At 37.2% G+C, this 12,892-nt stretch overlaps 1 protein-coding gene across 1 annotated transcript in view; it reads right to left on the bottom strand.

Annotated features, from left to right (window-relative positions):
• The window catches only part of LOC134791984 (bone morphogenetic protein 1), a 130,244-nt gene that overhangs the window by 4,726 nt on the left and 112,626 nt on the right, over nucleotides 1-12,892 (bottom strand). Inside the window, exons 10-18 of the mRNA XM_063763081.1 lie at nucleotides 11,072-11,275; nucleotides 10,528-10,640; nucleotides 9,753-9,901; nucleotides 8,760-8,965; nucleotides 8,126-8,298; nucleotides 7,604-7,732; nucleotides 6,931-7,157; nucleotides 6,394-6,508; nucleotides 6,008-6,188 (exon numbers count right to left, since the gene is read on the bottom strand). Of these exons, the coding sequence (XP_063619151.1) occupies nucleotides 6,008-6,188; nucleotides 6,394-6,508; nucleotides 6,931-7,157; nucleotides 7,604-7,732; nucleotides 8,126-8,298; nucleotides 8,760-8,965; nucleotides 9,753-9,901; nucleotides 10,528-10,640; nucleotides 11,072-11,275 (1,497 nt within the window). The remainder of the gene's footprint in view (nucleotides 1-6,007; nucleotides 6,189-6,393; nucleotides 6,509-6,930; nucleotides 7,158-7,603; nucleotides 7,733-8,125; nucleotides 8,299-8,759; nucleotides 8,966-9,752; nucleotides 9,902-10,527; nucleotides 10,641-11,071; nucleotides 11,276-12,892) is intronic.

A 12,892-nucleotide genomic window follows, 5' to 3' on the forward strand; every position in this document is an offset into this window, starting at 1 on the left:
AAGGGGTAAGTGTGACGTTTATACAATAAAAGTGCAATGCGAACTACCTGCAAGTCGACATTCTGTTGTCAACTGTCATGGCGAACAGGCGGGTCGCGGAGCACACGTGACTGACCAACTGAGTTTTATTTATCACCTTGTAATACAACAGAACCTAGACGTCACAATGGCGACGAGGATAAAGAACGTAAGAAAAAACAAAAAATCGATGTAGTTGCTAAATAACCGACAAAAAGTTATCAGTTTGAAATTATTTTTCAATAAAAGGGAGGGAGACGAATGACCTAAATAGCACAGGTATGATGGACCCATTGTGGACTTAATTTATAGCTCTGAGCACATAAACATCTTTATAAGGTACACTTCTGGTATTTAAACTATATTTTGATCGAGAAAAGAACTATTTTTACGCTAATATTATTACTATAGGGCACAAAATTTAACGTCTTATTCAGTTTAAATACTATTTAATGCTTTTACCTTTCCAAAAAACGGGTCGGTGAACAGAAATTAATCCAAATACAGTAAAATAAGTTATTATAAAATAGAAATAAAACTTTTATAGCGACTGTGTATTTAAGGAAGCGTGTAAAACTATAATTAAGTTATACGTATAATAAATAAACTGTCGCGCATATTGCTGAATATGTCTGTTCACCGGTAATTTACTACAGGTAACTAAGTATACCAACGTGGTGCTGTCTGCGTTAACGGTTGTTGAAACAATATCTGGGTGCGCTGTAGTTTATTATTAGCTCACAAATGTATCAAATTAACGACAAATGCTTAATAATAGTTCACATAATAGGGTTAACACTTTTAACCAGAAGTTATCTACCTAAATAAATAATAAGTGTACGCTTTATTTAGCGTCAGACTCAATAAAAATCAACAGATCATCTGCTATACAACATGGTGCTACTTAGCTTACGTGTGCTAGTTAGATATGCATTTAAATTATTTAACCAAATCAGCATAATATTATCTGGGTCTTGTTTCTATAATGCAAAAGGAAAAATAAGTAAACAAACTGATACTGTCGGTGAAATTTGTCGTAAAGCTTATGCTTAATACGAGTATTCTCCAAAAATGGAATACTTTTATGGTTGTAAATGTTGTTGTGTTAATATTGCACTCACCCTCCTGGGGCCCAGCCATACAAGGAAAAAGTCTGAAATTTGCTATTGAAATTTGAATCTATAGTGTAGGATTCAGGGTTGATTTTGTTTTGTTTAAAATGGAACGAAGCAAAACAGATGCAACTCTGCTTCAATTAAACATTAGGTTGTGTCGCTAAGGAGCAAAATGTCATGGTTACGGCGACGGCAAACATTGAATCCTGAACGAAGCGAGGTATTAAAATGGAATACTGAGCGTAGTGAGGGATTCAAGTGTTAACGCCCAAAGTGAGAATAATTTTGCTACCATGTGACCCATACTGCTTTTCACATCACATAATATATGTATAAGGAAATAAAAAATAAAAATAAGTTAGATTAAAGAACCTAAAGTCTTAAGAGTTTAAATCTAAAGAGTCTAAAGAGTCTAAAGAGTCTAAAGAGTCTAAAGAGTCTAAAGAGTCTAAAGTCTAAAGAGTCTATGGAGTCTAAAGAGTCTAAAGAGTCTAAAGAGTCTAAAGAGTCTAAAGAGTCTAAAGAGTCTAAAGAGTCTAAAGAGTCTAAAGAGTCTAAAGAGTCTAAAGAGTAAATAGTCTAAAGAGCCTAAAGAGACTAAATAGTCTAAATAGTCTAGAGTCTAAAGAGTCTAAAGAGTCTACATAGTCTAAAGAGTCTAAAGAGTCTAAAGAGTCTAAAGAGTCTAAAGAGTCTAAAGAGTCTAAAGAGTCTAAAGCGTTTAAAGAGTCTAAATAGTCTAAAAAGTCTAAAGAGTCAGAGTCTCAAGAGATTAAAGAGTAAAGAGTCTAAATAGTAAAGAGACTACAGAATCTAAGTTAGAGTCTAAAGATTGTAAGAGTTTAAATAGTCTAAAGAAGTCTAAAGGGTCTAAGAGTCTTGAGAGTCTGAAGAATCTAGAGTCGTACATGTGTGCAGTAAACAGATTTTGTTGAAAATAATTATAATAAAAAAAAAAAAAAACATTTTCCGAATTAATGTAAAAAAATTCTTCCACCGAACTTAGGAAGTACCTACTACAGCTGGTAGGACCGTGGGCCTTGGGAAGGTATGGCTATGCTTAATAATTCTGCCGCGCCAGCAATGATTGCGCGGTGATCGATTACATTTGGAAACTCATGAAATGCTTATCTTGTCCTCCTTAAATAAGTTCTTTATTTAATTATTTAAACGAGTTTTCAAATGCAAGTACCGCGGTTATGGTGGTGGGGCGGGGTTGCTGATGCCGACTATGGTGTATTTAAAATAACTAACTAGACATTGACACAACCTTGCCTATAAATATGAAAACTAGAAAAGTCGAGTTTCATAGGCTGAAAAGACAATGGTATTAATGTATAGTTTATGCAAGATACGAGTTCCGTATAAATAAATACCTACAATTGGAGTGAAGACTCCGTGAGTGGAACCTAAGTCCGAATAAGGAAATACCATTGGAGTGAAAACTCCGCGAGTGCTGCATGGGATATCGGCCCATGTAGTGCAAATGATAAGTTCTTCAGAATTAAAAATAAATATAGCTCATAAAAAAATCCATAAAATTTAAATTGTTAGTAATATGTGACTATAATTAACGTTAAGGAGTGAAACTCAGGTTATTGTCACAAAGACTCGTTGAACTTTAATGTATGTCTTGGGGTCCAATCCTATGTATATGTGTCTACCTGTTCTGTTTGTTACACGTTAGGTTACTTCGATAACTCCTTAAGTACAGAAACTCGGTAGTTAGAAGGTACTTACCTAACGCACATGTTCCGTGCTTACTTATGGATAGTATTACAATGATGTCTTAATTGTCCGCTTTAGAATGTGCCTGAGTGTCGTGTGCCTGCTAACTGCGAGCACTCTTCCAAGTACGCACGTTTCAGAAGCTAGCGTAATGGACATTTTTAAAGTTGCTGTCGACAAATTATAAGAATACTTTTCGCAGAAACAGAGTTTGTATGAACGATTCGTGTTTCGACTGATGCAACAAGAATGGTACTTTGGAAATTTCTAATCTAATCTATTCCTAATGATTCTAAATGTGATTTCAATGCGGAAAATTGAGCCTCCGCCGATCTAAAGGAAAATATTGAATCTAGGGGTTTCAGTTACAATAAACAAGTGATTATGGGAACAAATTTGATAAAATGTTAGGAGGCAACTGAAAGAGTTTTTGGGCAAACATAACAAACAGGTAGACAGGATTGCGATAATGGCGCCGCCTTCCCCCTAAAAGATAAAATGTGCCGGCATGTGATAAATGTGCCTACAAAGGCCAATTCAAAATGCAAAGCTGCACTAGGACTAAATCAGTACCGATAAAAGTCGACGGGCCGACTAAATTAAAGTCCAAAAATAAATAAATTACCTAAAGCCAATCAACTAATTTTAGTGCCAAAAGAACACAATAATTTTAAAAATAAATAAATTACCTAAAGCCAATCAACTAATTTTAGTGCCAAAAGAACACAATAGTAATTCTATAAATTTACAATCAGGTCAAAGGTCAATTTAAGGTAAATAAATAGACGCTGGGTCCGTCACAATGCCACACATTGTGTAGGTATCTAAAGTAAATGCTGAAAAAAATACAAAGTACCAATCAGTGACGATGCGTGAAACCTTGCACTCCCACTGCGCTACTGTATATATGAATTGTTCCTAATAGTGAAAACATACACATACGAACATAGTAACCAAATCCGTAAAATGGACGGCCAAGCGATGGCGTCAATATCGGACAGTTACCCAGATAGAGATGAGTTTTAATTAAGTGTAATAAAAAGGCACGTTAGTGGGAAATTTATACTGTGTACGTATAAAAACGTAAGGACCAGACGTGATCTTGATTGCACCAAATTGCAGTTTGCCTAGTTGAGGTTGAAACTAACAAAATCAAACAAACCTTGTAAATTGAGGTTGCAGATCGAGCCTCTATATTTGCAAGAGTACATATATATTATCAAAGAGTTATTTACTTAAGTTGTTGTTTAATTATCGTACAGGTACTAAGTACCAAGTATGAACTAAAACCCAAAATGGCCTAGGGTTTTATTAAAGCAACGGAATAATAATAAAGTAAATGTTCATGGTAATGAAATTCCATTGGTTCCTTGTAAAATATACATAATTAGAGTTAAACAATATATGCCACCATCAAGATAGGAAAATTAACATATACAGGTGCTAGTTTTGCTCTATAATATATCTGTAAGTAATTGAACCTAAGGGAAGCAAAATGTCTATAAAAAAAAAAATATTAATGTGACTGTAACCATGGTCAAATTAAGGCTGTGTATATTGTAGTCAAGGGCTACTGTAGACTATAGTCAAGGCTTAAATGAACTTCCAATTGTAAGCAGGGATTAAAGTTGTTTTCATAACATAAATAATATCATTCATTGTATAAGTAACATTAAGTTGCTAGATTAACAGTAGGTCGGTATACCATACTTGAATATAATTGAGGTCAATACTGTATTCAGCAAGTATTATAATTAAAAAACGGTAATAAAATAATGTATCCAATGCAATTTATAATAATAACGGTCAAATATGTAGGTACCTACATAATTTTACCCGAGTAATAGAAATCTATTTGTATAGATCATGGTTTGCGTAAATAACATACCAGTACACAAGTAAAACTAAATAGGTTGTGATATCTGGTATGACTTTTTACCTTACTTAACATTGGACCATTTACGTATATTATAAATTGCATTATATCTATATATTATACTATATTACCTATCAAACAGCCAAGTAAAACTGAGGAAATCAGTTGTTGCCAATAAATAATGTACATGTACGAGATGTTATTGGAAAGCGACCTGTATGTTACAATTTTATTGGAAATTCACGAAATAGGTATTAATTGTGTGAAACATGTATATAGCTTGAACGCTAATGAAAATACCTAGTGTAAGCATCCAAAGAAAATATGTATCAATTAAGGTTAAACTCGTAAGATATTTAAACCTCGAGTTATTATCATTTTGAATAAAAGAAAGCAGACTCAAAATTCAAAACTGAAAAAAGGAGAAGGAGAGAGACTGATATTGTAAAAGTAAAACCATAATTGTATTAAAACACTTTATTACGCTAAACAAGTACATAACAATAAGAGAATAGAATAAATGTGTACAAAGGCGAACTCATCCCTTTAAAGGATCTCTTCCAGCTGACCGCTAAGCAACTGAGAGAGATACTAGGAATAGTGTAAATATTCCAAGGTTATATTGTTAAATAATGTTTATTGTTGAACTGTTGAGAAATGAATATATCCACACCTCGCCGAGTTTCTTCCGCCGGTTCTTCTCGGGTCTGAGGTTAACGCTGTTTTCCGAACCGGTGGTAGTATGTCGGAATTAGAATCTAAATTAACCTAGCAGTTATAAGATAAACAGATGTGAGATGACTGAACTATTGTTGCATGGCTAACGCAAAAAATAAATTAAATAAATCATTATAAAAAGGAAGAGATGTGACGTTTATACAATAAAAGTGCAATGCGAACTACCTGCAAGTCGACATTCTGTTGTCAACTGTCATGGCGAACAGGCGGGTCGCGGAGCACACGTGACTGACCAACTGAGTTTTATTTATCACCTTGTAATACAACAGAACCTAGACGTCACAGTAAGTATGGAAGAAAAAATGCGACAAGGGCGGATGATGAATGATGATGTTTACACTTTACATCGACAAAAGCGTGTCAATGTCTGATGGAATTCTGTTCGGAAATAAGTCCAATCTTTGAACAAGCTAGTGTATAATTAATCATCTTCCTCGCGTTGTCCCGGCATTTTGCCACGGCTCATGGAAGCCTGAGGTCCGCTTCGCAACTAACCAACTAACTAGTATATGACTATGATTAAATAAGTTACCAGTGGAATGCGTAGCCAAGAATCCCTTCCTCTGCACGGATACGTCTGATTTGAACACGACGTACATCTGGTTCTGCGACGCGACGACAGGATGTGGTAGCTTGCCGCCACAGAAACGGCCGAGGGTCTTCTCGTCGGCTGATGCGCCGTCGTAGATGGTTACGTGGTCGTAGGCGCATTCCTGGATACATTTATATGGTCTTAATTTAGTTGTAAGGAAGGTAGAAAAAAGCCCCGCGACGTGACATAGACCAAGCCGTCTCGTATAATGTGGGACATAGGCTTTCTCTCATGATGTAAGATGGCTTGGTAATGCGAGAGAACATTGAAGGCTGGTGGTAATAGTGATACCTTCAGTAACGGCAATTGATTAGAATGATGAATACCTGATGGGGTTCCAGCTCGAACACGTTGAAAATCAGCTTGACCCGGTGCCCAGGAGTTGTTGAGAACTGCCACACACAGTCTTTCCTCGATGGGTACAGATCAGGGTAGTTCGGACTGGAAATAAATTACATCGTCATCAATCAGCAAAACTAGTACTTATAGGTTTCGTTAGCCTGATGTAGGCGGAATTCCATCAGTGTGCGGTGCGGCACAAGCATACTCAGTACAAAAATGCTTGTGCCGCCTTGACCGCTGAAATTGTAGGCGGGACAGCAATATAATAACACGCGTGCGATAGAGATAGGAAACGGCGGCTCAATGTACGAAATTCTTCGTGCTTAGCAGTACTTTATTTGGAAGCGAATCTGATCATGAATATGATCTAGATTTGTTATGGATATAATCAAAGTGACGTTTCTGGTTAAATAAATTATATCCAACAAATCCATTCATAACCTCATAAATTCATAAATTCATAAATTCATAACCTATTATAACAATCAGAATACGCTTCTTGGTCAATTGCAGATTCTCACCTGACAATAGTCCCATGAGGCTGCGTCACATCATGCTTGCACCCGCCCTCCTTACAGTCCTGCTTATTCGGATGCAGCGTGAATCCACTTCGGCAAGCACACTCATATCCCCCCAACGTGTTGTGGCACTCGTGCTGGCAGCCGCCATTGTTTTCAGCGCATTCGTCGACGTCGATGTAGTAGGCTGCTGCGAAGCCGAAGCGGTGGACGGACGCGTCGGAGGTGAACTGGAATCGTTATTAACAATAAATAATTTTGAAGTCGGGACAATGCTTTTGACGCATGTTTTTAGACTAACAATGGTTGTTTATGGTAAGATTTTTCCTAAGTGGAATTTGTTGAGTATCCTGATGATGCTGAATTTCTAATGATTATGAAATTTCACAGTGAGCAGGCACCTATGCTTTTGTCACATTATTTGCACGATTCTGCTGTTCAATAAAATTATGAGACGCTAAAACTTTTGCTCTAATTATTAAATATTAAGTGACGATTATTAAACAAAAGAAAGACGAAGACCGCGCAAGAGTAAGTCCAAAAGAGGAAAGAGAACTGGTTTAAATTAGAGAGAGAGAGAAAGAGAGAGAGAGAGAGAGAGAGAGAGAGAGAGACATAGGGAGAAGAGTCTAGTTCTTTATACATTCACTGGTATTAATAAATATATTGTACTAACCTGAACTCTTAACACGTTTCCATCAGAGGTGACAGGAGGAGGCAGTTGGGAGCCACAAAAAGCGCCATGACGCCGTAACTTCTCAGCACTCAGGCGAGAGTGCACCGTCACGCTATCGTATTCGCATTCCTGGAACAAATAACCAAAAATACTATGCAAGACTGTAGAAACAATAAGATAAGCTTCTAGCATAAGTCTTGCAGTATAAGGATGCTCAAGATAGGTATGTTTTTATTTAACTTTAGGAATTGTCCACTTTCTTTACAAGAAATCGTAAATATTTGTTTTTTAATTCGTCGTTGGTGGCAAACCCGGACACATACAGCTTGACTAATAAGTGGTCATCGTAGCCTATGGACACCAGTAATTCACATGCCTAACCTTCTATATGTTCCCTTTTAGAAGATACTGTACCCATACTGTAAAGACAACTCTCAACACTTCTTTCCACAGCCGTAGCATTCGCAAAAATTTCCTCAAAATTTACCATTCAGGTTTTAGGCCTTATCTCTTTCAGCTTACCTGTTGATACATATTGTTCCCCTCCAGATCAAAATGTGTGAAGTTGAGAGTGATCCTATGCTGCAGAGGGGCCACGATCTCCCATAGGCAGTTCTTGGACGGCGGGTACAGGTCGGGGAAAGACGGGGATGTGATGGTGCCGTTGGGAGCGTCCAGGACTCCACCGCAGGCGTCTGGAAGAGAAATAGAGGTAATTAGTGTCATTTAAGATCTTAATGTCAAGTAAAATACCAATGAGGAGAATACAAATGATGAGGTATGTCAAATACAGGTAATAAAGTTTTCAAATTTCAAATTCCACTAAGTCTACAAAACAATCAACCACCAAGTCGTCGTCTTGATAATCGAATGATTTATGCCTGCAAGAGGTGGCCTGTAGGAATAGTTCACACAACGAGTCATGGAGCGGTAATAAATCCTTAGTAAATGAATGAGGATATTTTATTTCAAGGTAAAGCAACTAACATCGTCCAATGAGTTGCGCAACTGAAATACGAATGAGCAAATCACAAAGCCATAGCGACAAGAACAGGGTCAACCCAGCCGTACAACCGCTGCAGCCTAAACTACGTAAAAATCCGTGAGGGGAACGTTCAGTAAACCAAACACAAGCTAGATTTACAATACTACTTACTTTCACACTTCTTCCCATCAGAATGCAGCTCGTAGCCAATATCACAAGCGCACTCGTACCCGCCCAGCGTGTTGACACACGAGTGACTGCAGCCGTGGTCTATGATGGAACACTCGTCGAACTCCTTCATGAAGGTGGCGGAGAACCCGGCTTTTTGCACTGAGCTGTCTGACTCGAAGATTACGAGGAGTTTGTTGGACGTGGATCTAGAAATAAAAGTGGCAGGGGCTCATTGTATTGTATTGTATTGTATTAACAGGGGCAAGTTTTCGCAACTAGACGACTGGTGCCTATTTTGTGTGAAGGGAGTGGGGGGTAGCTCCGATGTTGAGTGGGACCTCGGGAAGATCTCACAGAGAATCAAGATATTTTGCCCTAGGGGCTCTGTTTTAGATACAGGGAGTTCTCTCTTTTTAATCCCTGATGCAAAAAGTGGGATATCGTAAGTTTAACCATGTCTGTGTATTTGTATAGCATCCGTAAACTAGTTTGATTGCGGTTATTTTAAATCTAAAGAGTGATCTGTGGATATGGTTCTTAGTTATGTTTGGTGGAAATAAAAGCAGTGTTCTCATCTCTACCTAATTGAAACTAGTGATAGGATCTCAGGCAATGCTGAAGCTAATTTGTTAGAATTTTACCTCTTGATCCATGTATTCTATGTATTATTTGTCACAAAGTAATATCAGTGCAGTAAAGCATATACCAGTACCATAATTTAGAAATGGTAAATAATTGAATGGGCTTTCCAAATGTTGTTACGGATGTTACCCGTACCTAATTCACGTAACAGACAACATTCAAGATGCATTGTGCCTACAGCCGGCCTAGCCAAGGTGACAATCGGTTGGGCTTCGCTATCGAATCGCTGTGTCTCTCCATCACTCTTCCATATTAGTGTGACAGCGACAGTTGCGTTTCGTTCGTTACGGAGCGTTAGCAATTGGCATGTTGTATATGGGGCCTATTCTACATGTATTCTCGAATACAAACCTGATGTCAGGAGGAATCTTATGTCCACAGAATACTCCAATAAGCGGGCTGTCCATGGAGTGTCCATCGCGCACTTTCACCTTGTCGTAGGAACAGGTGTCGTGGTTTTCCACTTCAAACGAGTGGAAACGGAGGGCCACTTGGTAATCCTGGAATATGAATATTGTATTAGAGACGCGAAAATAAGAAGATTATAAAAATATGTGGGGAAAAATAGGAGAAATTGATAAATTATTCCATTGATAAATTATGACGCGGTTAATTAGACGCATTTTTTAATATGGTACGCAACATGCGGCATGAGACATGGCAATATTACGATAATAGGTACATTTTCACCCCACCACTTGGCCTCTGACTTAGGAAACACAAGGTTAGGCAAATTCTCAACATAACTAAGTAATTCAATTCTTTATTGCAGATAACAGATGATCCATATTAAATTAAAATAATTAAAATTACGTACACAATAATAAAACAATAAATAGGTACACTTAAAAATGATTAAAATAATAAAATTAAAAATTAAAGTATTCAGTCTTACACAAAAAATAAAAATAAAAGGTACATTTTGGAATTACAAACACAAAATAAATAATAATAATAGTTAAAATTCAGTCAATTATTTACATGTAAAAAGTAAGTAATTACTCACAGCCTTGATGTGAATCGACTGAATTAAATATATACGATAAGTTTTCTTTTGTGCAATAAAGTTTAAATAAATGTGTGTAGAAACTTATATTTGAGGGATCTCCCACTATAAATCGCTTACTTCAGGTACAGACAGCTTCCAGATGCACAGTTTGTTGGGCTGATAATCGTCGGGGTAATTCGGGGACTCAAGATGGCCGCTACTGTCCACTTCTATGTCTCCTCCACATACCGCTGCAAATAAATGAAAATCAGACTCTAAATAATATAATGACTATGCAAATCTTTATACAGACAAACTGTATAGGCTGCAAAACAAAGCAAGTTTACATTTGCTTCTACTTTTCTCACTGTCCCTAGGTAGGTACTTAACTAGTGATCGTGACTGACAAGTAAGGTTCATCTTAGATTTTGTTGTCACTATCTACTACCATCTACCGGGTGAGTCTAGAGTAAATCACTAGTTATTTCATGGCAATAAAAAACATCCTCTTTCTTAAGTTTTTGGACGAACTGCGTATTGGACGTGCAGCTAACAAATCGTATTGATTTATGCTTCTCCGAGGTAAAAGGTTAAAATTTAAAGGTTAGGTAAAAGAAGATGGTTATCATTGGGTACTCCATAAACTATATTATAGGTACTTACTTAAGGTGTAGTTGCTTACCTTCGTAATGCGCTTTGAATCCTTTAAACGGCTTAGGCCTAAGCCCCGGCTGGTAGACCACAGTCAACCTGGACCCCGTAGACCTCATCATGGGACCTTTCCCGGAGCCACATATACGCCCCAAGACCGGCGCATTCGGCATGTAGCCGTCACGGATCTCCACCCATTCGGAACGGCACTCTTCGGATTTGTGGATGTCGATTTCTGTAGAAACAAAATAATATTTTGTGTAAACTTTTAGTACTTTTATTTAGTAAGCAATGGAAACTATTTTACATTTACGCGCATAACTGAAATTACGATCAAGTTCACAGGGCGGGCAGGGCACGCTGTATGTAGGTCGGCAGCTTTAGGTATAAGTTTAGGTACGTCTTGTGCACTGAAATCATCGCAAACTGAAGAAGATACCATGACCTACTGATAAATTAAATGATTATCACATACTCCATCACGCAATTGTTAAAATTGACAGAAACCACAAGGGTTAGAATTGTGCTGGACGCTAGTATACAAAACGCGGTTTATCGTTAAATGACATACTTCTCGCAGGACCAAGTCTTCGTCAAGCTGACATGTTCTGCATTCTCCTAAACTTACGATTGTTTGCTATTGCTATCACGCCTGATTTACTGCACTTGCAAAGATAAATGGTTATATTGCGACAATTTTCAATCCTATATTAGCTTACAAAAATACAGTCACAATATTAGAAACTACCATTAACACAAAAGTATTAAATTACAGTAGAGCGAACGTGAATTATCATGATTCAAGAGAAACGACATGTAACACGATATTCTGAATAGATTCACCACACAAAGCCACGGCCATCAACTAGTGTTACAGCAGGTACATTATTCCATTGAGCAGACAACAGAGATTTATCGTTTCCAATGACCGACTTCGGGAACGGAATAAAAGTGACCGTAAATTCATTAATTCAGAGAATACATTTGCAGGGGTGAATAATTGTGCGAGCGGAGAGCTTTGGCGGATGCAGAAAAAACAGATATATGGGGTTTTTAACCCTTAGCCAAATCTTGTGAGGATGGATAAAGGCAAACTGAATATTTTTTATAAAATTTGGCTCTTCCAATCGATATGTGATCAGCCAATTTTCTTTTTACGATTTCGAAATTGGTCCCATAGTAAAAGTTACTCGGTATGACATATTATATACATACCTATTCACCTCTCAAAATTTGCCTAAGGGTTCAGTAATTTCGCACGCAACTTCATTTGATGCCGTTAAAAATTTTCACATATGTCGTTAAAAAAATTCAATCCATTTTAATCTTTTCAAGGATTGAATTCCATAAAAACATTTCATGAATTTATGCCCAGCCATCAAGGCTCTAACAAAGTAGACTAGTTTCTCTAACTCTATGGATGTTCCTTATAAGTCGTTTCAAAATGGTGCTATAAAATGGATGTTCCCTACAAAAGTACATTTGTCATAAATGTCATAATATAACGAGGACGCCCGTGACACGTCAATCTATAATGAGGACACAGACTGCCGTATTCGAACTTAAAGATATTCACAAGAGATGACACGTACTAGATCCATTCTAGATACGTTATAGTTTAGATATCAACTAGTTCTCTTTTGCAGCGCAATTCGGGCAACCAATGTCACTTTTACGTTAGATAGCGTAAGATATCTATTAGATGTGAATTGGATAAGTCATATCCTGAGGAAATCGTTCAAGAGTATCTCCAGAATCGCGGTAATGTCATATTTGACAGGTTAGATCTTAAACATATCGTTATCTTATCTTGGTGATGTCTAAAAGATATCTAATAGATGTCTATTTCAAA

The sequence above is a fragment of the Cydia splendana genome, chromosome 7 (genome assembly GCF_910591565.1).
Source record: "Cydia splendana chromosome 7, ilCydSple1.2, whole genome shotgun sequence".
Classification (NCBI taxonomy): domain Eukaryota; kingdom Metazoa; phylum Arthropoda; class Insecta; order Lepidoptera; family Tortricidae; genus Cydia; species Cydia splendana.